This window comes from Zootoca vivipara, chromosome 11, assembly GCF_963506605.1.
Source record: "Zootoca vivipara chromosome 11, rZooViv1.1, whole genome shotgun sequence".
Classification (NCBI taxonomy): domain Eukaryota; kingdom Metazoa; phylum Chordata; class Lepidosauria; order Squamata; family Lacertidae; genus Zootoca; species Zootoca vivipara.
The window spans coordinates 62,552,381-62,577,180 of NC_083286.1; the positions used below are offsets into that span (position 1 = coordinate 62,552,381).

At 48.5% G+C, this 24,800-nt stretch overlaps 1 protein-coding gene across 4 annotated transcripts in view; it reads left to right on the forward strand.

The window, feature by feature from the left end:
- The window catches only part of IL11RA (interleukin 11 receptor subunit alpha), a 122,487-nt gene that overhangs the window by 85,826 nt on the left and 11,861 nt on the right, over positions 1–24,800 (forward strand). For all 4 annotated transcript variants that reach the window (XM_060280406.1, XM_060280405.1, XM_060280407.1 and 1 more), the window contains 7 exons: positions 6,944–7,043; positions 10,781–10,841; positions 11,036–11,202; positions 12,251–12,365; positions 20,380–20,415; positions 24,166–24,320; positions 24,567–24,730. In XM_060280406.1, coding sequence (XP_060136389.1) covers positions 6,944–7,043; positions 10,781–10,841; positions 11,036–11,202; positions 12,251–12,365; positions 20,380–20,415; positions 24,166–24,320; positions 24,567–24,730 — 798 coding nt within the window. The remainder of the gene's footprint in view (positions 1–6,943; positions 7,044–10,780; positions 10,842–11,035; positions 11,203–12,250; positions 12,366–20,379; positions 20,416–24,165; positions 24,321–24,566; positions 24,731–24,800) is intronic.

A 24,800-nucleotide genomic window follows, 5' to 3' on the forward strand; every position in this document is an offset into this window, starting at 1 on the left:
GTAGGATCTGAACAGTGCGGCATCTGGGAAGAGTCCCTAGGAAAGGGAAATAAACGAATAAGTGAGCTGATATGCGGCAACAATGACTTTGGAATCACCAATGGTGAAGCAGCGCTCCTTTTGCCAGCTTTGAATTGTTTGCTGGGGAGGAGAGTCCAATTTGCTCTCCAGTTTTGCCTTCTCTCTCTGAGCACCACCAAAGATTTCCCCTTCTGCCTCTCCTTTTGAAAGCCCCCCCCCCCCCCAGGTTGGATTGCTCGGCACAGATGCGGCTGATCAGAACACGATGATGGCGACGACTCCGTGTGGGACGGCCTGTGAGGTTTTGAACCTGCCCTCGGGAGAGGAAATCAAAGAGTACAGGGTGGAAAAACAACCCAGCCTTGCTCCCCGCCTCTCAAGCCACAGTGAGCGGCGATAAACAAACAGAGTGACAATGACGGACACAGACTAAACACTGGCGTTTTCTGCCATGCCAGAGCAGCTCATGGCTCAGGAAGATGCCCAGAGATCTAAGGCCCCATAGACCACCCTATAGGCGCTGTGGCATTGAAAGGATGGAGTTGCTTGCAAAGGAGGCCTTTGCTCTGAATTGATCTTGCAGTTTCCTCCTCCTGTGGGGGCCTGGATGCCTTTGGCCCAGGTTGCAGACAAGAGGCTGGTCTGCTGTGGCCATCTCACTTCATTTTTTAATCTGTATACCACTTTTGTACATTGCTGTACAGTCAGGCCTTGGAAGTCAAATGGAATCCATTCCGGAAGTCCATTCGACTTTCAAAATGTACGGAAACCAAAGCGTGGCTTCTGATTGGCTGCAGGAAGCTCCTGCAGCCAATCGGAAGCCCCGTCAGACGTCTGGGTTCCAAAGAACGTTCACAAACCGGAATATTCACTTCCGGGTTTGTGGCGTTCGGGAGCCAAAACGTTCAACTTGCAAGGCGTTCGGGATACAAGGTACGACTGTACACAAGACAACACACAAGCCGAAGGAACAACAAAGATCACACCCCTTATAACAATGTAACCCAATACAAAAATGTCATAAGAAAAACATAGCTTTGAAATAAACAACATCTCAAAGAAAGTAACATTCGAGAACCCTTTAGACTATAACAGCACACAATAAAATTTAATACCAGCAAATAATATTTAAACAGAAATCCAATTACAATAAATATTTTCTAGACCATCATCAATAAAAATGGCAGCAATTCACTGTGTGTTAAATAACATAATACAAATGGATAAGCAACGGCACACAACTCATGAAATTATTATTTTTAAAATATCCCTGAACTCCTCTTCTTTCGGAGTCGGGTCCCTCTGCACCCAGCCTGCCCCGGAAACCACAGCCAGACTCGACCCCGCTCTCTTTTGCCGCTGTGTGAACACCACGGCGCTGCTGAAAGAAGGAGTTTGGGGTCTAATCCTGTTCTCCGTGGCAGGTCTGCTTCCTCCAGCTCAGCCCCCACGCCCCCTCCTGGCGTTCATGAAGGGAGAAACCAGCTGGCAAAGGACGGAGCCTCCAATTGGCCTGTTTGCAGCCCCACACTGGTCCCTGGAATCCACGTATAAATAAACATGCCAATCCATTATAGGTTGGAGAGATGTTGTTTTTTCCATGTCAAACTATTCCAGACATCTTGGTTCACCAAAGTCTTTCTGCCTGGTCCGGGACGAGGGAAGCAAGAGCCAGGAGCTTAGAGAGGGATTTAACCCGGCTGTTGAGCCGATGATGCCTGGGGGTGGGCTGTGGCGGACAGTGTGGTAGCCGCAGGCTGGTCCTGCTGCGGTTTGGGGGGGGTCGGGAGGGGCCCAGGAAGTCCCGGCACACACAGTGAGGCTTATTCTGAAGCTGCGCTTTACAAGAAACGAAAACTCTCGTATTTGGGATCGGTGGTCGGCTCGGAACAATAAAGCCTTAGTTCGAGGAAAGTATTGCCAGCTAGTTAAAGGAATATTTCCAGCAGGCTCCAATGCATTTCGCTGAGCGCTCAGCAGCTCACTGAATATGCCCTTGGGGCAGCACCACTTTGGTAATTATAAAGACCCCCCCCCCAACAGCATCCTCTTGGGTCAGTGTGCTGCCTGTTGCCCTGTTTGGGAGGCCACTCGGTGGTGTGTTCTGGATTCGTAGCCAAGACTTGGGCTTCCCTCCCTGCCAAGAGCGGCTGTTTTGGCCAGGGAAAAGCTGGCTGTTTGATTTGGGAGGCCGGACCATAGCCGCTTGGGTGAGTGTGTACTGAAATCTGGGAAGGTGGAGAGGTGTTTTCAGCAGTGCAAAATGGGTCCTGTCTAAATATGGAAAAGGTGTTGTTTTTGTTGCACTGCAGTTCGTAGAATCATAGAGCTGGAAGGGACCCCCAGGGTCATCTAGCCCAACCCTCTGCGATGCAGGAATCTTTTTGCCCAATGAACCTGAGATTAAGAGCCGCAGGCTCTACTGGGTGAGCTATCCAAGCCGTCAGTTCCACCCCACATTTTCCTCTAAGGAGCTAACTGTGACATGCACGGTTCTCCAGCTCCTCATTTAATCCCCACAACAACAACCCTGCAAGGTAGGTTAGTAGGCTGAGAGGCAGGGGGTGCAGGCTGGGACTGATGGGAGCTGTAGTCCAAAACATCTGGAGAGCACCAGGTTGTGGGAAGTCTGGCCTAGGTTCCTAAACCCTGCACCACAATTGTAATGAAGTCTTGAATACATTTGCATTCTTTTTGGGGGGTAGGGAGAGATTTTCTTTGAATCCTTTTATTCTTCTGGCTTCTGCCATGGTTCATACAGAAAGTGGCTCTGTATCTCGGCCTCTTGAACCTACACACATTATCAAAGGCATGCTCTTTGAGCAGGCTCCTTGAGTCAGTTTTCAAGGATGGTATTAGTTGGCACAGAAGAAATTTAATGGACAGGATAAATGCCCAGTGTGTCTGTTTCAGTGTTATGTCAATGCCATTGGGATGGAGTCGTTGGCGCGTCAGACCTGGGTTCAAATCCTCACTCGGCCAGGAAGCTCACTAGGTGAGCTTGGGCCAGTCGCTGCATGGAGGAAGTGCACAGAGAGGAGTTTTTCTTCCTCTCTCTCATAACACTAGAACTTGTGGGCATCCGATGAAACTAAATTTGGGGATGTTCAGGACAGACAGAAGAAAGGACTTTTCCACGCAGCTCAGCGTCAAACTATGGAACTCCCTCCCACAAGAGGCAGAGATGGCAACCAGCCTGCTTGGCTTTTAAAGAGGATTATATAAATTTGTGGAGGAGAGGGGTTTTGCCGGCTGCTAGCCAGGATGGCTGCTCTCTCCCTCCACAGCTGGAGGCAGCAATCCTTCTAAATACTGCTTGCTGGAGACCACAGGAGGGGAGAGGGCTTTTGTGCTGGGATCCTGCTTGCAGCTCCCCCCCAGGCAACTGTTCAGCCACTGTGAGAACAGGATGCTGGATTCGATGGGCCACTGGCCTGATCCAGCACAGGCGCTTCTTGTGTCCATTGTGGCCATTTCAGTGTTGCGTCAATGCTAAATGCCTCATATTTGGAAAATGCCAAGACGCTCCTGCTTCAAGGCTAGTCCAGCCTCTTCGGCTTCTTCCACACGTGGCGGCAAATGCTTGCAATGCGCTTCCTCCAGCAGGCCAGTTGCAAGGTCAAGAGGTTCCCCAGAGGTCATCCACTCTGCCCCCGCTCTTCCCAGGCGATTCCCCTGTGATCCGCATTGCGTCGTGTCCACTCATTTGGCACAAGCGGCTCTTTGATTTCGCAAGGGCTTCATCTACGGCTATGAGCAACTTGCCAGGGGAAGCCCAGTCCCTCACAAGTCAGCCTGCCCCCGAGTTTAGTCACCCGCTTTGTTGGGTGTTGTTGGGGGGGAGCAGGGGGGCTTGGTCTCCAGTCCTTGGACTGCATCCCGGGAAGCAGCTCCCTCTGAAACGGGCATTTATTGAAGCCAGATTGTGGGAGGAGCAGTCTGCTCCTCCATCGCTCTCCTTTTGAACACTAAGCGCTCTGGAATGAACTCAGCAACCTCGAAAGGAATCCTTGCATGTTGTCTCCTCCGTACAGCGAGTCATGGAGGGAAGAGGGGCCAGGAGAACCTTTGATACTGCTCACAGTTTCCCAATAGGCCTTAGCTCAGGCCCATCTCATAGAATCGTACAATTGTAGAGTTGGAAGGGACCCCGGGGGGTCATCTAGTTCAACCCCCTGCAAGGCAGGAATCTCAGCTAAAGCATCCATGACAGATGGCCATCCAACCTCTGCTTAGAAACTGCCAAGGAAGGAGAGGCCACCCCCTTCCTTGGGAGTCTGTTCCACTGTTGAGCAGCTCTTGCCATCAGTAAGTTCTTCCCAATGTTCAGTCGGGATCTCCTTCCTTGTCATCTGAATCTGTTGGTTTGGGTTCTGCCCTCCAGAGCAGGAAAAAAACAAGCTTCCTTGAAGGTTTGTTTGGGGTGGAGGCTGCTGTACACATTTGACTTTTTTAAATAATCATTGCAGTGTCTCCAGAAAAGCATTCCTGCCCCCCATAAGGACATTGGAAGCTTCCTTGTAGTGTATCGAGCCCCATATTGTCTACACCAGGCACGTCCAAAGTCCGTTTCAGGGGCCTAGTCCAGCCCGCCGGTCGATTTAATCCGGCCCCTGTGGCAGTATATGTCCTGGGGTAAAACTCGACAACTTTGGTCAACCCTCTCGCATGTTCACTTCATCAAATCTGGCCCTCTTTGAAAAAAGTTTGGGCACCCCTGGTGACCTACGCAGGCAGGCAGCCAAGGAGCCTGGAAACTCTGCCACGACCGAACACATCCTTATATGACTGTAGTCCACTGATGTGAGAATAAGCATTGATGCCCTTATGAAACTGTTGGGTGGAAGTGACCTTGTTGAAGTCGCTGCGATCAGGGTGCGGTAAGCCCAAGTTACGACTTCTGCAAAGATGCAGGTCGCACACCACATTCCCATACCATATTTGAAAGAAAACACAATGTGGGGAGTGTTTTTAAGGATCCTCCTATACTGGGCTGGTCCAGTCCCAAACCGCCACCTCACCAATTTGGGATCTTCCACTCGCGCGGTGGCAAGAGGGGCCACTCTTGCAGAGGAGAGGAGGGAGCTCAGGCCAGAACTGAGCTCCTGTTTCGTTCCCTGTTTGTCTTGTGGGACCACGGCAGGGACCTTCAGCTCGAGAGGTGAGCGGGTAGACGGAGCGTGCTTTTTGTAGCCATGGCTGGAGCTGGAGACTGGAGCAAGAGGACGAGGGCAAGAGAGCAGGATATTAGGAAGAAGGGTGCGCTGCAACATTTTGTGGCGGTTGCCGCATGTATGCGTGGTGTGTTTGTGCATGCACCAGCTGCAACATCCCAGCTCCCCCTTAGCACAGCTGTTGACAACCTGGCACCCTCCAGCTGTTTGGGAATACAACTCCCATCATCCCCCAAAAGGCCATGCTGCCTGGGGCTCATGGGAGTTGTAGTCCAGTATAGCTGGAGGGTGGCAGGCTGCTTTAGCACCCCCAAGAAATAGCACCCCCAAGCGCATGGTGTGACTGTGCCATTGAGCCTGGTCCTTTGGCTCTGTGGGTTCCTTGGCTCTATGGAGTTTCCGTTTAATTTATTTCTCTATATGGCATTTATATCCCACCTTTTTCTCCAAGGAGCTCCAGGTGGCATGCTTGCTTCTCCACCTCCTCATTTAACCCCCACAATAACCCTGTGAGGTAGGTTAGACTGAGAGGCAGCGACTGGCCCAAGGTCGCCAAGTGAGCTTCATGGCTGGGTGGGAATTCAAACTCGGGTCCTAGTCCAGCACTCTATTTTTTTTTTTTACTAAATGTCTTTCCCTCCCTTCACCATAACGGCTCCTCCCCAGGCTAGCGCTGCCACAAAGCCTAGTGAACTGATCCCTCTCGGACCCCTGTGGGCAGGGGTGACCCTTGGCTAGATGGCCTTTGGGTGCCCCTTCCCACTCTTTTGTTCTTTGCTTCTCCCTGCCCCTAAGCCTTGACGGAGCAGAAGATGCCTGAGAGCGAACCCTGAACCTGGCACAGGTAGCAATCGGGGGAAGCGCCTTTGTTTCTGGACTCCAATTCCTGCCTGTTCCAATATTTGCTCGTGGAGATTAGCTGTTTGATTTTCCATGTGTGGCTCCAATGTGGTCCAAGCCAGCCAAAGGGTTCACACACCCCTTCCAGCTTTTGGTAAACCAGCAGAGTGGGTTTCATTCTGGGCTGGGCTAAAGGGATGCCTCCACCTCTCAATAAACTTCCATTTGTTTATTCATTTCTGATATTTGTAGATCGCCATTGTAGATCACCACCGATGGACACAAAGCAGCTTACGGTCAATTAAACAGTTCCTTCACCAAGTAGCACAGTGTTTGAGACAAAAAACAACAACCCACAGGTTAAAAGCATTAATTCCATAAATGGGCGTCATAAAAAATAACTTAAAGCAAATTGTATTAAATTAAAATATAGCAAGTCGCTTTGAGTTGCTGTGGCAACAAAAGCGACTAATAAATTTAATAAACATTAATCTTAGAATGGCAGAGTTGGAAGGGACCCCACGAGTCCTTGCAATGCAGAAGTTGCAGCTAAAGAACAGGTATTTAAAAACTAATTAAAACTAACATTAAAACTAAAAAAAACAGATTAAAACCCATGCCAACATTCTACATGTCTGATTAGGCTTGCCTAGACAAAGATGTTTTAAGCAGATGCTGAAAAGGGTACAGTGAAGGCACCTGCCTGATGTCAAGTGGCAGGGAGTTCCAAAGTTTATGTACTGCCACACTAAGAAATGGCGAGTATTGTGCGGCGCCCATAACATTGCCCACCTGTAGGTATTCCTGTTGTGTGTTGCCCTTCCCATTGGCTGGTTTTGAGAATCAGGTTTGGACCATCTGCCTTATAGTATTGTCTTTTTTCTCCCCTCTTTCCCCCTGGCTCTCAGATGCTGACCCTTGTCTCCTGTGTCGGCAGAGTGGTGGTCCTCTTGGCGGCTGTTTCGGTGACCACGTCCATCATGATGTCAGGAGAATGGGGAGAAGAAGGTGAGCTGACACCTGCAGACTAGTATCTCTCTAGGGCAGGCATCCCCAAACTCGGCCCTCCAGCTGTTTTGGGACTACAGTTCCCATCATCCATCACCACTGGTCCTGTTAGCTAGGGATGGTGGGAGTTGTAGTCCCAAAACATCTGGAGGGCCGACATCTTTGAGGATGCCTGCTCTAGGGCTTGGAGGATTGCTTTGCAGAGTTAGAGCCGGGGAGGTAAGTCTTAGCAGGATCAGGGCCAAGGAACAGACCAGCTCAGTGGTGGGAACCAGGGACCCTCAAAGAGGAATATCAGGTTACCAGGTTGAGCCAATAGATACTGTGCACAGTTCTGGTTTCCTCACCTTAAAAAGGGAAATCAAAATGATCAAGGACTCTCCTGCGAAGACAGGTCTCAGTGTTTGGGACTTCTTAGTTCAGAGAGCCTAGATGGCTTTAAAGGAAGAATTCACAGAGGAGAGGGCTATCGATGGCTCTGCTCTGCATCCACAATCGGAGGCAGAAATACTTCTGAATATCAGTTGCTGAAAGCCACAGGAGGGAAGAGGCTGCTCTTGTGCTCGAGTCCTGCTTGTGGGTGGGTTTGTTTGTTTGTTTGTTTGTTTGATTGATTGATTGATTGAGTTTATATGTGGCTTTTCCACAATGAGCAGTGCCCAAAGCAGCTCACAGCAAGCATTCCAAACAACAAAACGGAGAGCAATGCAAATATGCAAAATGCGGAACATGCCAGCAATTTCAAAATAACGAAAATCAACGGTTTGGCAAACGCAGAAGAAATTTGACATTGCAGAAAAGCTTCTTAAGTACGTGAATTTGAAGCAAAAATGAAAGCTAAGCGACAATGAAGTTTCTGGCCCTGGTCTTGCTGCATCCCAAGGAGCCCGGCTTAAGTGGCGTTCGGAGGAGAGGCTTTGATGGCACACAGCTGGCATACAGGCTGGGTGGCAAACCTCTGGCTCCCGCATCTCTCCTCCGGAGGAGGCTGGCAGCACCAAAAGGCAAATATCAGGGTGGGGGGGGGCAATGATGGCAAGTCTCTCCCCCAGCCTCCTGGAAGGTACCAACAGCTGGGGCAGGTCTTGCTGCCCTTCCCACTGGTTGGCTGCTGTGAGAAGAGGATGGTGAACTCGAAAGGCCCTTGGGCTGATCCAGCAGGCTCTTCTTCCCTTCTGAGGTTCTTAATCTTTAAAGTGGGCCCTTAGTGCCTCTTCTGGCTACTGGGGGCTCCCTGGGGTCCCCAGTAGAGAGTCGTTCCCCACCCCCAGCCTTGCTCCCTGTAATTGGGGACATGCAATTGGCTTTTCTCTGTGGCAGCATTTCCAAATTGGTGCCCTCAGGTGTATTGGCTGCACCTCCAGTGGCTGCTCCTTCCACGTCAGCCAGCCAGAGGCGCAAGGACTCGCCTGCCTGTCATGCTTCTCGTGTTGCTGACAGACAGGTCTATTGGCCAAGTTGGCAGCAGCGTCTTCCTGCTTCCTTTTCCTGCGGGGGCAGGTGAACTGGCAGCCCCACAAACAAGCCCCAGCGCTGCCTCACCTTAGGCACAGCAGGTTGGGGCTCATGAGTCACCTTCTTCCTGTTACTTGACGTACCTTGCAGGTATCAAACAGGAGAGCAGCCCTGTTCCTTTGCCCTCCGATTGCCTTACCTAGCATGGGGCTAAAGCTCTTTCGAGCAGCCCAAGAGACCACAGACTTTTTTGGGGGTGTGTGTGATTTTTTAAATTTCATTTCATAATGTCTATAATCCAGAATGCGGCAGCTAGACTGGTGACCAGGAGTGGCCGCCGAGACCATATAGCACCGGTCTTGAAAGACCTGCATTGGCTCCCAGTACGTTTCCGAGCACAATTCAAAGTGTTGGTCCTGACCTTGAAAGCCTTAAATGGCCTTGGTCCTGTATACCTGAAGGAGCATCTCCACCTCCATCGTTCAGCCCGGACACTGAGGTCCAGCGCCGAGGGCCTTCTGGTAGTTCCCTCCCTGCGAGAAGTGAAGCTACAGGGAAGCGGGTAGAGGGCCTTCTTGGTAGTGGCACCCGCCCTGTGGAACGCCCTCCCATCAGATGTCAAGGAAATAAACAGCTATCTGACTTTTAGAAGACATCTGAATGCAGCCCTGTTTAGGGAAGTTTTTAATGTTTGATCTTTTATCGTGTTTTAATGTTCTGTTTGATGGATTCCTGTATTTTAATATTTTGTTGGAAGCCCCCCAGAGTGGCTGGGGGAACCCGGCCAGATGGGCGGGGTATAAATAATAAATTATCATCATCATCATCATCATCAAACTGAGAGAACAGTTATAGCAACAGATGAAAGTTAAAAGATGAAAAGCAAAACTATAAAATAGGCACGCAGAATTAAGGCTATGGGTCAAAATAGTGAAATCCGAGTAAAGAATATTATTGTTACCTGATTATGAAGTCTAGTTCTAGATATAGTGCCAGGCTTGTGACAAAAGTTGTTTGGAAAATTATGGTTCCATTGTATATGGAATCAAGGATAGAGATTAATATTCTAACTCCAGACAGATGGACTCTGAATAACGTTTCAGGGCTTTATTAAGGCACATTTCGGAAATGCAGTCAGCGCACACAGGTCAATATAGGTCCTCAAAAACCATAATACAGCGGTACCTCCGGTTGTGAACGGGATCCGTTCCACAGGTCCGGCCGTATCCCGAAGTTTTCGCTACCTAAGGTGCTGCTTCTGTGCATCCACGCAGCGTGGTTTTTTGCTTCTGTGCATGCACATACGACAAAACACTTCTGGGTTTGCCAGTAACGTAACCCAAGATTCCTCTGTAAATATAAGACAGCTTCCTATGGTGCTCAGGTAAAATACCTCCTCTCCCATATGAGGATTTTTATTCTGCCCTCCATCTGTAGATCTCAGGGCGGTTCACAATATAAAAAGTGTGCATGCACACGAAAGAAGTGTGCATGCAAATGAAAGCTCATACCAAAATAAAAAACTTAGTTGGTCTTTAAGGTGCTGCTGGAAGGATTTTTTTTTTTTTACTACGTCAGACCAACACGGCTACCTACCTGTAACTAGAACATAAAACACACAAGATAAAAAGACACGTAGGTGGAGGTGATATCCCTGCCATCGTTTGGGTGTGGTGGTGGTCAGTTGGTCCCTCCGGACTCTGGCCAAAGTCAATCAGAACCATATTTGGACAGTTCTCTAACTACACAATGTGCCATCGTAGCCCCTTTTCTTGGGGGAAGAGAGGGTCTCATGTCCCCCCCCCCCAAAAAAATGAAGGACCCCTGATCCCCACTGTTCCAGGCCATGTGTCCTTTTCCCAGTCCCACCACTTTGAGTTTGGGCTGTGCTTATCTGGGGAGGCTATTTGCCAAAGTGCTCTTGGCATCCTCCTTCCCAAGAAACGTAATACAGTACGTAATCACAGGGTTCGGTTGCAAGAGTTCTGCGTATACTCAAAGATTGCTTATATCCAAACCCTGGGGGTGGGGAGAGAGAGAATCCCAAACTCTCAGAGACAATGTGCCAAGCGAGGCTTACCAGAAAGCAATGTGGAGAGCTTAAAAGCTCTTTTTGCGCCGGGTGACCCAAGCACAACTGGCGCAAAATAGCTTTTAAGCTATTCTCCTTGCTTGGGGGGCAAGGCTTGCTCAGCGTGCCAGCTCTGGGCTGTTGGTGTGAGTGGATCTCGGTTTTTCTGGCATACCTGAGGGATATGTGCTCTGGCCTCCTTCTCTTCCAGGGGTGACGTATGCCCAGCTGGGGAAAGATGTGATCCTGACGTGTGCTGGAGCGAGTCCCGGGTAGGTGTCTCCAAGCAGTTGTGGTCCCTTCCAGAGGGATCGTGCAAGACCTCTGAGTGCGGGAGGGAAGGCAGAAACCACCTTGGGACAGGCTAGGGTGATTTCTTGGGCACCTTGGCAGGAACAGAGGGTACGTTTGCAGACAAGATGTGGCTGCCTCTCATTCATCCTCACTACGGCTTTCTGGCTTTCAGCTCCTCGGTGGAATGGCGGTGGAACGGAGGCACCATCCTCCCGGAAGACTCAGCAATACAGGCAGGGCAGCTTCTCCTGTCCCACACCCAGCTCTCCTCCAAAGGGGTCTTCAGCTGCCACGACACCAGCGGGGTCCTCCTCAGCTCCACCGTGCTCCGTCTCGGACGTAAGTTGAGGGTCAGCTGCCCCAGAGCACCCTGAGGAAGGGTGACAAAATCCCGGCTGGGCCAGATCGCGCCGCGCCAGATCGCAGGTCCCGGCCTGGCCACTGTGGCAGAGCGCACGCCTGGCCTTGCCACCTGGCTGGATCGCACCCCCCAGCCAGGCGTGATCACCCACCCCCCTGGGGAGAGAAAGGGAAGGAGGCAGGCGAGCAAAAACGGAGGGGGGCAGGAATGGATGTCACATGCCCTGTCCCATCCCTCCCTTTGGGCGCCACGCTCCCCCCATCCCGTCCCTCCCTATGGGCATTTCGCCCCACCCCAGGTGCTGGAGAGGCTTCCTCCACCGCTGGGCTGCAAGGTGGGGGGAATTCTTGGGAATGAGGGCGGGGTGGTTAGGGACATAGAAGTCCCATCGAACCCAGAACTGTCTCCACTGACCAGAGTTTCAAGCAGAATGTTTCTCCCAGCTTAAGAGATGCTGAGGATTGAACCTGTCGGAATATTCTAGAAGAAACTTGAAAATGGTCTTGAATAAGTTGCTAGGCAATGGAGAATTTCCCCAGCAACAGGTGCCTTTATCAGGGCATGTGATCAACTATGTTGCTTTATTTGTTTTTATTTATTTGTTAATGACCAGCATGAAGTTTTGTAAATAACAAAGACTCTGAGAAACAGAACCAAACGGTGTTTCTTCCTGTAATGGTAATTTTGCTAAGAGATAGCTAGAATGCTGATGCTGTAAAGAAGTAAAAGATGCAGGAAAACTTTTCTGTAAAAGGAACTCTGCTGCGGAAAGAAATGAAAACCCAAAACTTAGGTGCTCACGCACCAACAGAACCTTGGACGTTCTGCATGCAATGCAGATGCCCTTAACTCTGAGCTGTGGCCCTTCCCCGATTGCTGGGCCGGCCTTGAGCTTTTGCCAGGAGGAAAGGGCTGGTCAGGGATGCTTGAACTTAGGTAGGAGGTGGGGGTCATTGGAGGAAGGCCAGACATGCTCCCTGCCCTGGTTGTGCCCTTATTCCAAGCCGCACCTTGCTTCTCCCGCAGGCCTGCCAGGGAGGCCCTCCATCTTATGCACGGCGTCCAACTACGTGAACGTTTCCTGCTTCTGGGATTCCACTGTCGAGACCTTCCTGCCCACCAGATACATCACCTCCTACAGGTAAGGTCGTGCACCTCTGGGTCTGTGGAAGGGGTCAGGGGCTTGTGTACCTGCGCAACAGCTAAGAACCCACCTCCAGCTGGTGTGCAGCATGGCAGATTAGTTCCTGTGTTCATAAAATCATGGAATTGTACGGTTGGAAGGGATCCCTGAGGGTCATCTAGCCCAACCCCCTGCAATCACAGCTAAGACTCCCTGACAGATGCCCCCCCAACCTCTGCTTAAAACCTTCCCACGTGGGAGAGGCTGCCACCTTCGAAGGGAGTCTGATAACGACTCTTATTGTCAGGAACATCTTCCTAATGGTTAGTCGAAATCTCATTTTGTGTCATTTGAGTCCATTGGTTCGGGCTCTACCTTCTGGAGCAACAGAAAACATGCTGGCTATATTGGAAGATGGCTCTCAGGATCCCCAAGGAGCTGGCTTCAGGCACCAGGCCCACCGGCATACCTAGTTGTCTGCAAACATGACATGAAGGCTGGCAACACCAACCCTGCTGTGTGGGAACCCCTTGCAGAGCCGGGAGACAGTCGGGTTGTGCATCCACAGCAGTGACCAGAGGAGGAAGGATCGCCGAGAAAAGAAACGCCTTGGTGCATATGCAGCAGCACAACCAGACACCTTCCTCTGCCCCAGCTGCAACAGAACATGTCTCTCCCTTATCGGTCTCTGCAGGCGCTATAACTCCCCAGCGGTTGGTCTTCACCCCCAAAGACACACTCCGTCCTTGTTTCCTGAGACAGTGGGATGTCAACAGTATCCTCATGTCCTCTCTCAATCTTCTCTTCTTCAGCCCAAACATCCCCAACTCCCAGAAGTATTCATCCTAAGTCTTGGTTTCCATACTCTTCATTTCCATGGCCTCCCTCCTCCGCGATGGCAACGTGGATCAAAGGCCGAGGCAGCTCTCTTCCCACACTTAGACCCATTTCTCAGTTAATGCAGTCAGAGTAGAGGTGGGCCTGAAGGGGTGGGAGTTATAGGTTGGGGTGGGGCAGCAGAAGCCGCTGCAGCAGCAATTCTGGCTCGCTTCCCTCCCTCTCCTTGCATTCTGACTTTGCGTTCTCGTGCCCTGCAAATGCCGCGTTCTTTTCCAAACTTTGCTGGCTGGCCGGGAGGCCCTTCCCCAAAAAAACACACCACGCGGCTTTCCATTGCTTTGTCCAAATTGATACTCACCAAGAAGAAGAAAGATTTGTGTCTTTCCAGCAGACGAAGGGGAAAGTGCTGCCGGGACAGAAAGGGAGGTGGGGGCCCCTGATGTATCCACCCGACATTCCAGAAGGGTGGAGTAACCGAGAGGATGGTTCCAGACCCACCAAGTCCACCGCAGCGAGAGAGGGAGGGAGTGGGGCTGAAGCCCCCTCTGGCTCCTTCCTGACACAGTTAGTCAAGCCGTAAATAACCCACAGCCACACTCCCTCCGTATTAAAAAAAAGTGAGCCGGGGTAGTTTCAGGGTCCCGGCAAGAAGATCTCTCCTGGTGTTCTTCAAGAAGGGAGTGCCTGGGTGGGGTTGACTCCTGGAGACAGCCTGTAGGAAGAAGGAAGCGAGCAGAGACCCCCCCCCCACCTCCCCTTCCCTTCAAGGCACTGGAGAAGCCCCCCACTCACTCACTCGCTGCTGCTTGGAGGCAGTAGCTGGAAAGTGGTTTGGGACTGAGAATCTATCTATCTATCATCTATTCTGTTCGGTTTCTAATAATTGGTTCTCATGGGAAACTTACAGATTCTTGCTTCACACAATTAACTCAAGGCAGTGTCAATTTACTCTTGGCAGAAAGCCAAGGTCTGCCTGGCCTGGAAACTACTCTCTGATTGCTTAACGACCAGCACTGAACTCTGTCATCTAGGAATGCTAGCACAGTTGTTTCTTGTTGGGTGTCAGGAGTAGGAGTGCTGTGTATGGTTGGAGAGAGAGACAGAGAGGATTTATTTTGCTTTGCTTTATATGCAGAAACTCTGCTGCTTTAATTTTCTTTTAATAAATCCTGTAAATAGTTATTCTGCGTCTAGCCGACTAGTCATTTCCACCTCAACTAGCTTCTGCGCTGTGCAGGAAAACCCTGCTATGCTTGGGCTAAAGCCACTAGAGCTATGCCTGACACTTCAAAATTCTAAGATATTCTATCTATCTATCATCTATCTATCTATCTCTCTATCTATCTATCTATCTAGGGGGCTTGGATTTCATTGTCCTCCGCAATTACAGGGCAACATCTTTTACCTGATCCTATGCTAGCCCAGCTGTCAGTGGAAAACTTTTATCAATCCACATGTCGCGATAAACCGCGGGTCTTCTCTCGTATGACAGCAGTGAGACAAATCCCATATTTTTATGTGTATAAGACGATGATTTTTTATTAGAAAAGAACGTGAAAATTTTGGAGGTCGTCTTATACATGGCTCGGACCCAGGTGGCGCTGTGGGTTAAGCCACAGAGTCTAGGGCTTGCTGATCAGAAGGTTGGCGGTTCGAATCCCTGCAATGGGGTGAGCTCCTGTTGCTCGGTCCCAGCTCCTGCCCACCTAGCAGTTTGAAAGCACATCAAAATGCAAGTAGATAAATAGGGACCGCTCCGGTGGGAAGGTAAACGGTGTTTCCGTGCGCTGCTCTGGTTCGCCAGAAGCAGCTTTGTCATGCTGGCCACATGACCCGGAAGCTGTCTGCAGACATACGCCGTCTCCCTCGGCCTATAGAGCGAGATGAGCACCGCAACCCCAGAGTCGGACACGACTGGACCTGATGGTCAGGGGCCCCTTTACCTTTACATTATACATGGAGAGTGCAGAGGGTGGGCGGGCGATTGGTTGCTGCCGCGAGCAGGAGGTGGCCATCAACGGAAGGGCGGGTGGTGGGTGGCTGCCGGAAGGCTGCTGTTGATAGGCTGGTGCTGCGGCAGTTGGGGGTGTGATTGACGGCTGCTGGCGGTGATTGGGCAGTCGATTGGTGGCTTTGGTGGCACGCGTTATTGTCAGTATTCGTCAGGCGGGTGAGTGATTTTAGGCAACCCCCCCCCAAAAAAAACCCTCAACAACTCTGGGCAATCTTCCCCCATTTTCTTAATTTGGAGTCCCCCAAAATAGGGGGTGTCTTACACACGGGGCGTGTTATACATGGGGGAAAAATGATAGTTGCTTCCAGTTGGGGAGTGGGCAGCCCCCCACACACACCTTCAAAACCTGGACCCAACAAGTGTGGAATATCGTCACTTAAGAGGCGCTTAAACTCACCATCAGAGGATGGTAAGAGGAATAACAAAGAAAGATTGGCTTGATGCCATATGTTCTCGATTTACTTCGTTTATTACCAATAATACTGTAATTTAGCAGCCATTATGGAGAAATTATCTGAATGATTTAGATTGAAGTGTGCCCTGTGGATGTGAGCTCAATCTGTAATGTAAAAGTTTTTTCTGAGCTTGCTTTGATGCTCGCAAGACTTCACATCTGTTGTAAGATGACACTTTATGGTTTGGTAGTTATTTTTAAATTTTTCAATCAAGTTTGAAGAAGAAAAAGAAGAGGAATCCCTGAGAGAGGGACACCCAGCCTCTCCAAGGAAGGAGAGGCCACCACCTTCTGAGGGAGTCTGTTCCAATCTCGAACGGCTCTTGCCATCAGAAGGTTATTCCCAAAGTTGAGATGGAATTTCCTTTCTTGTGAATCCATTACATGAAAGGCTATTCCATCTCAGCATTGGGACCGCCAGTAAAAAGACCCTGTCACAGGTTCAACGCCAATTGGGTTCCACCAGCAGGACCTCCCCATTTTATTTTATTTTATTCTTATAAGTTTTTTTCAGTTTTCAAAAATTTACCAATACGCACCTAACCATCACATATTTCCAATACAAGTACATATTAGTCTTCCCTCCCCAACCCTCTTGTGGTTTCTTATCTTATTTAAATATTTAACACTGCATTTTTCCACTTTACTCCATTTTAAAGTTAATCTACAATTAATTAATCTTGATAATAATTTTAACTGCTTGAATTAAGCTGAGCGTACTAATGCCCTTACTTGCATGCCATGATTTTTCATATGTTCCACAAATGTCCCCCACTCTTTAATAATAATAATAATAATAATAATAATAATAATAATAATAATAAATCCTCTTGATTTTTTACCACACCCATTTATTTTGCCATTTTGGCATAATCCATCAATTTAATCTCTTGATTGGAGTGGGATCCTCCTTCCACCTCTGGGCAAATACTGTTCTGGCTGTGGACTACAAATTTCTAAGGTCCTTGGGAATTTCTGTATCAGCTACTCCTAAAAGAAAAGCTTCTGGTATTTTACTAAAATTTATTTTGAACATTTTCTTCAATTCCTTATACTGTAAATCATTTTCCAGAAAGCTCTTGTTTTCTTACAGGAATACCACATATGGTAGAAAGTACCTTCCTTTTCTTTACATTCGTTTCCAGTATAGCATCTAGATCAAGGGAAGTAATAGTACCACCGTATTCTGCTCTGGTCAGACCTCACCTGGAGTACTGTGTCCAGTTCTGGGCACCACAGTTCAAGAAGGATACTGACAAACTGGAACGTGTCCAGAAGAGGGCAACGAAAATGGTCAAAGGCCTGGAAACGATGCCTTATGAGGAACGGCTTAGGGAGCTGGGCATGTTTAGCCTGGAGAAGAGAAGGTTAAGGGGTGATATGAGAGCCATGTTCAAATATATGAAAGGATGTCATATGGAGGAGGGAGAAAGATTGTTTTCTGCTGCTCCAGAGAAGCGGACACGGAGCAATGGATTCAAACTTCAAGAAAGAAGATTCTACCTGAACATTAGGAAGAACTTCCTGACAGTAAGAGCTGTTGGGCAGTGGAATTTGCTACCAAGGAGTGTGGTGGAGTCTCCTTCTTTGGAGGTCTTTAAGCAGAGGCTTGACAGGCATATGTCAAGAATGCTTTGGTGGTGTTTCCTGCTTGGCAGGGGGTTGGACTGGATGGCCCTTGTGGTCTCTGATTCTATGATTACAGCACAAATTTGATTTTGATTTATACATTCTTTTGCAAGTCTGCTAGAAGGTAAATACCATCTATATATCATTTTCATATAGTTTTCTTTCAGTGTATAACATGCTGTAAATTTTAAAATCCACTTTTGACCCGTGAAGCCATTTCAGCCTCATCAAGTTCTGCGGTGGGTCCCCCCAAAATGAGGTTTTGCAGGCACCCCAGGCCAGCTGATTGCCAAGGAATTTGCTTTTTAAATGCGCAGGGAAAGGAAATGATTTGCTTGACAGTCATTGTGATGCCAGGAGATGGACAGGTGCTCGCCTGTCAAACTTGGCTGGTGGGGGAGGTAAACATATGGCTTCCCAGCCAAATCGGTTCCCCATAGAGGGGGTTCCTTCCTCTTTCATTCTGGGGTCTTGCCTCTCCTGTGCCGTGCATCCACCTCTGCCATGGAGCACAGCTGGAGGGCATGTGGGCAACCTTTTGTGGTGTTGGGCAAGCCGGCCATTGACATGCTAGCCCAGCAGTACCGAAAGTGGGCTATAGCAGCCCCTCGAGGGCAGTGGGACTACCTAGCAGGGGGCTAAGAGGCAGAGCACATTGAACTTTTGAACTTGCTTTCTCAAGAAGTCCCTAGATGGCTTTCAAAGAGGATTAGACAGGTGTCGCCGTTTTCATGTTTGAGCATTTTAACTTCTTGTTATGTTTTAAAGCAGGGTTCTTTCTTTTCTTGTTTTGTCTTTTTGTGATATGCTTTGACGTTGTTGTTTTTGGCATCAAGTGTATGAATTTTATGAATGAACAAAATGAATGAATGTAGGAATGAATAATAGGTATCTGCCCCTGACTCTGAAAGGAGGCTGCCTCCTTCTGGCCAACCCTTGGCATTACGCTGGAGCAGCCGGCCAGGGTTCAATGCCCTTCCTTTGCAGGACGGAACGGGCCCTGGTGTGGGTGCTGGCTGGCCGCAGGGCACTTGCCCTCCCATACGCTCAGCAGGAGCACAGCCAAAGTAGCCTAGGAGGTGACAGCAGGAGCTGTGAGCCGCAAAACCCCGGGATCAAACCTCCCCCCAACACAAGCTCGCCCACCATGTGCTATTTTTCATCCCTCCCTCCCTCATTGCCACCATTCTCCTTTCTGGAACTCCCTGCCTATTGAGATGGGGAAGGTATTTAACCCCTTCTAAACTCTCCAAAATGTGCAAAAGTGTCCCTAACACATGTTGGAGATGCGGAGAATCAGGTGGAACCATGCTCCACATGTGGTGGGCTTATAAAAAAAGCAAAACCTTCTGGAATGACACACATACTCAGCTTCAAATAATGTTAAATGCATCCTTCCCCAAAAAAGCCAGAATCATTTTTATTGGGTATTACAGTACCAGATATAGTCAGGAAGATAAGGAAAATCTTTCTGTAGGCCACCAAAGCCGCGAGAAGAGAGACAAAATCCCCATCAGATCAGAATGGTTACTAAAATTGGTAGAATATGCTGAACTAGATAGTCTCTCAGAAAAGATTAAAGATAAGCAAAAACAGGAGTTCAGTGATAACTGGAAACCTAAAGAGTTACTTAAAAAATAAGTGTTGCAATCTGAATTCAGTAGCAGCTTTTGAATAAGCTCTGTAAATAAAGGTTAAATGGGTTACAATAGATATATATACATAGATGCATATTAATATTTTATTATGATTTTGCTGATAAAATTTAGGCAATAGGTTTACTAGGATGAAAAGATGTTGAGAAGGATGGGAAGTCAAATTTATGAAGATATATACTTCTTTGATGGAATTTTTATTTTGATGTGCTTGATTTACAGACTAAAATATATTTGATGTATAGATGTAACTACAGTTAATAAAGCATTAAATTAAAACAAAGACTTAAAAGAGAGAGATAGGGAAGGTTCTTTTCTCTACGCTTTCTGGCACCTGCTGAAAATGTTTTTGTTTAGGAAGCCCTATCCAGACAAGTAGACACTCTTTGCATTTTAAGCTTCTTTCAGCCAATTGTTGATTTTACTTAGTTTTTGATGTGTGTGTTTTTCAAAACAGCAGTTTTTAACTGTCCTCTATATGGGTAATTTTAATGTGTTTTGTTTTTTGTAAAGTACTCGGAGCTTTTATTACAATCAAATGTAAATTGTAATAAAAATTGTTTAGCATAAATATTGTTAAATATAATCCTGCAGACACCTTTGCTGTGCTCTTTCCAGCACCTGCTCAAAACGTTTTTCTTTAGGGAGTCCTATCCAGACAAGTAGACGCTTTCCAGCACCTGCTCAAAACGTTTTTCTTTAGAAAACTCTACCCAGCCATGTAGAAAACACCAAAGTGCATTTTGATCTGTTTTCAGTTTATCACTGATTTCAATTTTTTGAATGTTCTAAATAGTTTTTTTAAAAAAATACCAATAATGTTTTTGTTTTATTCTTTTTGTAAACCTCTTAGAAGTGTTTTTTTATTTTATTTTACAACCAATCAAGTTCTCTTCTGCAGAATGCAGAATAATAATAATTTATTACTTATACCCCACACATCTGGCTGGGTTTCCCTGGCCACTCTGGGCAGCTTCCAACAAAAGATTCAAAATGCAGTGGTACCTCGGGTTACAGAATCTTCAGGTTACAGACTCCGCTAACCCTGAAATAGTACCTCGGGTTAAGAACTTTGCTTCAGGATGAGAACAGAAATCGTGCTCCAGTGGCGCAGCAGCAGTGGGAGGCCCCATTAGCTAAAGTGGTGCTTCAGGTTAAGAACAGTTTCAGGTTAACAACGGACCTCCGGAACGAATTAAGTTCTTAACCCAAGGTACCACTGTACATTAAAACATCAGCCATTAAAAACTTCCCTAAACAGGGCTGCCTTCAGATGTCTTCTAAACATCAGGTAGTTATTTCTTTGAGATCTGATGGGAGAGCGTATAATATAAATTTATCATTTATAATAATAGAATGCAGTTTTCTCCCTGTTCCAAAGTCCTGCTCACTTGCTGGATTTTCTCAATGCTTTCTCCTTTTTCTCCCGTTTCCCCCCAGGAGTGGGTCCGTGAATGCTGAAGCCGATAAGCAAAGGTGAGTTCTTGTGGTCCAGCCCTTTGTCTCAAGACTAGCTGTCATGTTTGTGTCCCAGGGACCCCCCCCCCCCTCATTCTAGGGAAGACTCGGGGCTCTCCTGTCCATGTGCTTAGAATTCCTCCTATGGGACGAAGTCTGCCTCCCTCTGGCTTGGGCCCATTCCTTTTAGCCCCAGCTGAGCATTCCACCTCTTCTTTCTGACCTCCTTTTAAATAAGAATGTAAATAGAGCCTGCTGGATCAGGCCAGTGGCTCATCTGTCGCAGCGGCCAGCCAGATGCCCCAATGGGAAGACGCCAGCAGGCAGGACTTAGGCACAAGAATTTTGATCCGTTATACTATTTTAACTTTGGTATGTTTAAAGTTTTTTTGGTTTTCTTGCATTTGTAAACCGTTTTGGTGGGTTGTTGTTGTTGTTGTTGTTGTTGTTTACAACCAAGCAGTGTATAAATTTTATGAAATAAAAGAAATAGATAAAAATGAGAGCAGCTCAACCTTCCTGCGATTCACAGCAGCTGGAATTCAGAAGCGCTGCTGCCTCCAGCTGTGGAATCAGAGCCTAGCGCAGCAAATATTTGCAAACTCAACTCTCTTATCCTTTTAGAAGTATCACAGCACAACCCTATACATCTCCCATTGAATTTGGAAGGACTTAGAAAGTTTGCCTTTCGAAGAGGGTACTCAAGATGGTTTATTCCTCTCAAAAGTGCCTTTTCCAGGAGACACCTGGGAGGTTTCAGAGGGATAGGCATCCCTCCTTCAGGCTGGCAGGACTAACGGATGGTGGCCCCTGCTTCCTATCCTTTCCTGGAGGCTTCCCCTTCCCATTTCCCTTCGTCTTTTCCCCACTGGGGCCTCCAGCAAAGGAAGGCTGCCCATCTCTCAGCTGGGCTAGACGGCTCCTTCCTCTGTGCCCACGGAGATTGCATGCCTCAGCCCAGCTGCTCCCATGACTCGCACGCGATCGCCTCGCCTCGTAGCATCGCATGCCCAGAAGGATCCGGCCCGGTTTCCTTTCCCTGCTTGCGAGGCTCCTTGCAGCCTGCTTGCGACCTTCTGGGAATGCAAAAGCGCCTTGGCTCTGAGCCAGGAAGCAGGAAACCCCTGGCATGCAAGTTTGCGGCAAGGCACACAAATCAGGCTGGCAGGCAATCTTCCTGAACAATGGTGATGTCATTTGGAGGAAGGGGCTGGGGAGAATGGGGCTGACTTTCCCTTGCTCTCCTGAAAACCCTTCCAGGCCTCCTTGACGCTTCCAGTCGAGGGCTAAACTGGTTCTCTTCAGCACAGCAGGAGTGCGGGCAATTATAGCTTTCGGTTTTTACCAGGCATTTATTATTACTATTTATATACTGCTCTATGGGACCCAGGTGGCGCTGTGGTTAAACCACTGAGCCTAGGGCTTGCTGATCAGAAGGTATGCGGTTCGAATCCCTGTGACGGGGTGAGCTCCCGTTGCTCGGTCCCAGCTCCTGCCAACCTAGCAGTTCGAAAGCACGTCAAAGTGCAAGTAGATAAATAGGTACCGCTACAGCGGGAAGGTAAACGGCGTTTCCATGTGCTGCTCTGGTTTGCCAGAAGCGGCTTTGTCATGCTGGCCACATGACCTGGAAGCTATACGCTGGCTCCCTCGGCCAATAATGCGAGATGAGCGCGCAACCCCAGAGTCGGTCACGACTGGACCTAATGGTCAGGGGTCCCTTTACCTTTACCTTTATATACTGCTCTATACTCGGGTGTCTCAGGGCGGTTCACATAAAAATATCACAGTATATCAAATAAAAATAAAAGCAATAACCCAATAATACCCCCCACACACACCCCAAAAAAGAGCCACATTTGTAAAGGGTATGGGATGCTGATCAGGTCAAGCAAAGGCCTGGTTAAAAAGGAACATTTTTGCCTGGCGCCTAAAGGTGTGTAATGAAGGCATCCAAGGTTGTGGGGCTCTAACCCTCCACCCAGGAAACTGCTTTGCCTGCAACAGGGATGGAGACAGTGTTAGGGTAGAGACAGGAGGCAGGGATAGCCACTGGCCTAGGTGGGTTTAAAAGAGGACTAGGTAAATTAATGGAGGAGGAGAGGACTATTGATGGCTACTGGCCAGGATGGCTGTGCTCTGTCTCCACAGCTGGAGGCAACGATGTTTCTGGATACCAGTTTCTGGGAACCCTAGGAGCGGAGAGGGCTCTTGTGCTTGAATCCTGCTTACTGGTTTCTCATGGGAAGCATCTGATTGGCCACTGAGAGAACAGGATGCTGGACTGGATCTGCCATTGGCCTCATCCAGTAGATGCTCTTCTCATCTTTATTTTTTTTTTATAATTTTTCTTTAATTAATGTGTATGCCTCCCTTCATCCGAAGATCACAGGGCAGTACGCAACATAGAAATCCAAAATGAGAATGCAAGATACATAATAAAGCAAAAGCAAAACAAACCAATAACTGCCCTCCCACAAACACATTTTAAAAAGCTGTAGAATATGAATCGGCCAAAGGCCTGGTTGAAGAGGAACATCTTTGCCTAAAGGTGTAGAATGAAAGTGCCAGGCGAACCTCCCTGGGGAGAGCATCCCACAAGCAGGGAGCTGCTGCAGAAAAGGCCCTGTTCTCGTGTTGCCACCCTCCAGGTCTCTTGCACAAGAGGCACATGAAGAAGGGCCTCAGGGGATGATCACAAGGTCTGAGTTGTTCCTTATGAGATCTTCATAAGGCTATTGAAGGCTGTGTTCTCCCTCCACTGCAAATGCCTCTGGGTGCCAACTGCTGGAAACCGCAGGAGGAGAAAGTGCTCCTGTGCTCAGGTCCTGCTTTTGATCATCTTATCCCCCCCCCACACACACACAATTTGTGCTCTTCCCATACAAAATCTCACACCTTCTGAAATGACGGAGCTCCAACGTGTGATTATTCTGACTGTGTAGATCGGCCGTCCACCAACCTGGCGCCCTCCAGATGTTTCAGGGATGCTGACTGGGATAGATGGAAACTGTAGCCCAAAGCATCTGGACAGCCCTTGATTGGTGAAGGCAGGTCCATATTGAACGAATCTATTAATACGGTCGCAGACCAGCATCGACACGCACAATATCACAGATCATAAAACATATCAAAAATACAAAGGACAGTGTGAATATAACAAGGATTCAAATATAAAAATTAAAATTAATTATTAGCGTACCCCCTGTAGTTAACATTTAGGGGTTTGATCATTATGGGATACCACTTGCTTCCTGCGATTGATTGCAGACACACAGAATTTGGCTACATTTAATGAAGTCTTGGGATTCTTGTCCTCTAGCAGTAGTTTTAAACTATGGTGTTTGGATTCTTTCGTGGACTTTTGCAAAACAGGTGCATATTGTCTCTTGGGCTACAACCAGTTCTTGCATCATCACAATCGTGGCCACTAAGAGATTTGGGGAACTTGAAAGCACGGTTATTTCTTTGTGCCCTTTTGAGTGGCCCTAGGAAAGCAGCTGTTTCCTGCGGATTTTCCCCTCATGGACTTGACGGTTTTATTTTATTTTTCTCCATTGTCGTGGGGTGGACTGCGGAAGGAGGGGGTTGCACAGCGGAGCTCACTGATCTGATCACCGAAACAAAATAAAAAGATTCCTTCCAGTAGCACCTTAGAAATCAACTAAGTTTGCGATTGGTATGAGCTTTCGTGTGCAGGCACACTTCTTCAGATCAGATCACCGTCTTTGCCAAAGCCTTCCTATCCCCGCTTCTGTCTCTGGCCAGGTCTCCGCAGGGGCCCTGCATCCAGGATCCTGCCAAACCGTTCTCATGCACCATCCACGATTCCATGTTCTGGAAGGGCTTATGGGTCAACGTGACGGAGGTGAATCCGCTGGGCTCCAACTTTCGCCTCCTGAACATCGTCATGCAAGGGATAAGTAAGTCCTGCCTTCAGAAGGGGGGGGGAGGCATGTCAATGTCCCGGTTTTGCCGGAGCCATTTTCTTTGGCCCAGATAGAGCGGGTGAGGTGGAGTATTTCAAAGGAGTGATGCTGCTTCCTCACGATGTGCCCACGATAGCTGAGTTCAGATAGGGTGGTGTTTCCAGGGCTGGGCGGCCGTTATCAAGGGATGGGCTTCCCATCTCTGCAGCATTAGCAACCCCCCTCTGCTTTGTCCCCCAGTCAAGCCGGACCCTCCGGAGCACCTTCAGGTGGAGCCAGTGCCTTCAGCACCCAGCCGGCTGCAGGTGAGCTGGGAGTACCCTTCCAGCTGGACCATGGCGTCTCACTTTGAGCTCAAGTTCCGCCTGCGATATCGACCTGTCACCTCCACTTCCTGGTCCATGGTGAGTCGAGGGCAGCAGGAGTGGATGGAGCCCAGGGCTCAAGCTAAGCAGGGGGAATGTTGCCTGCCCG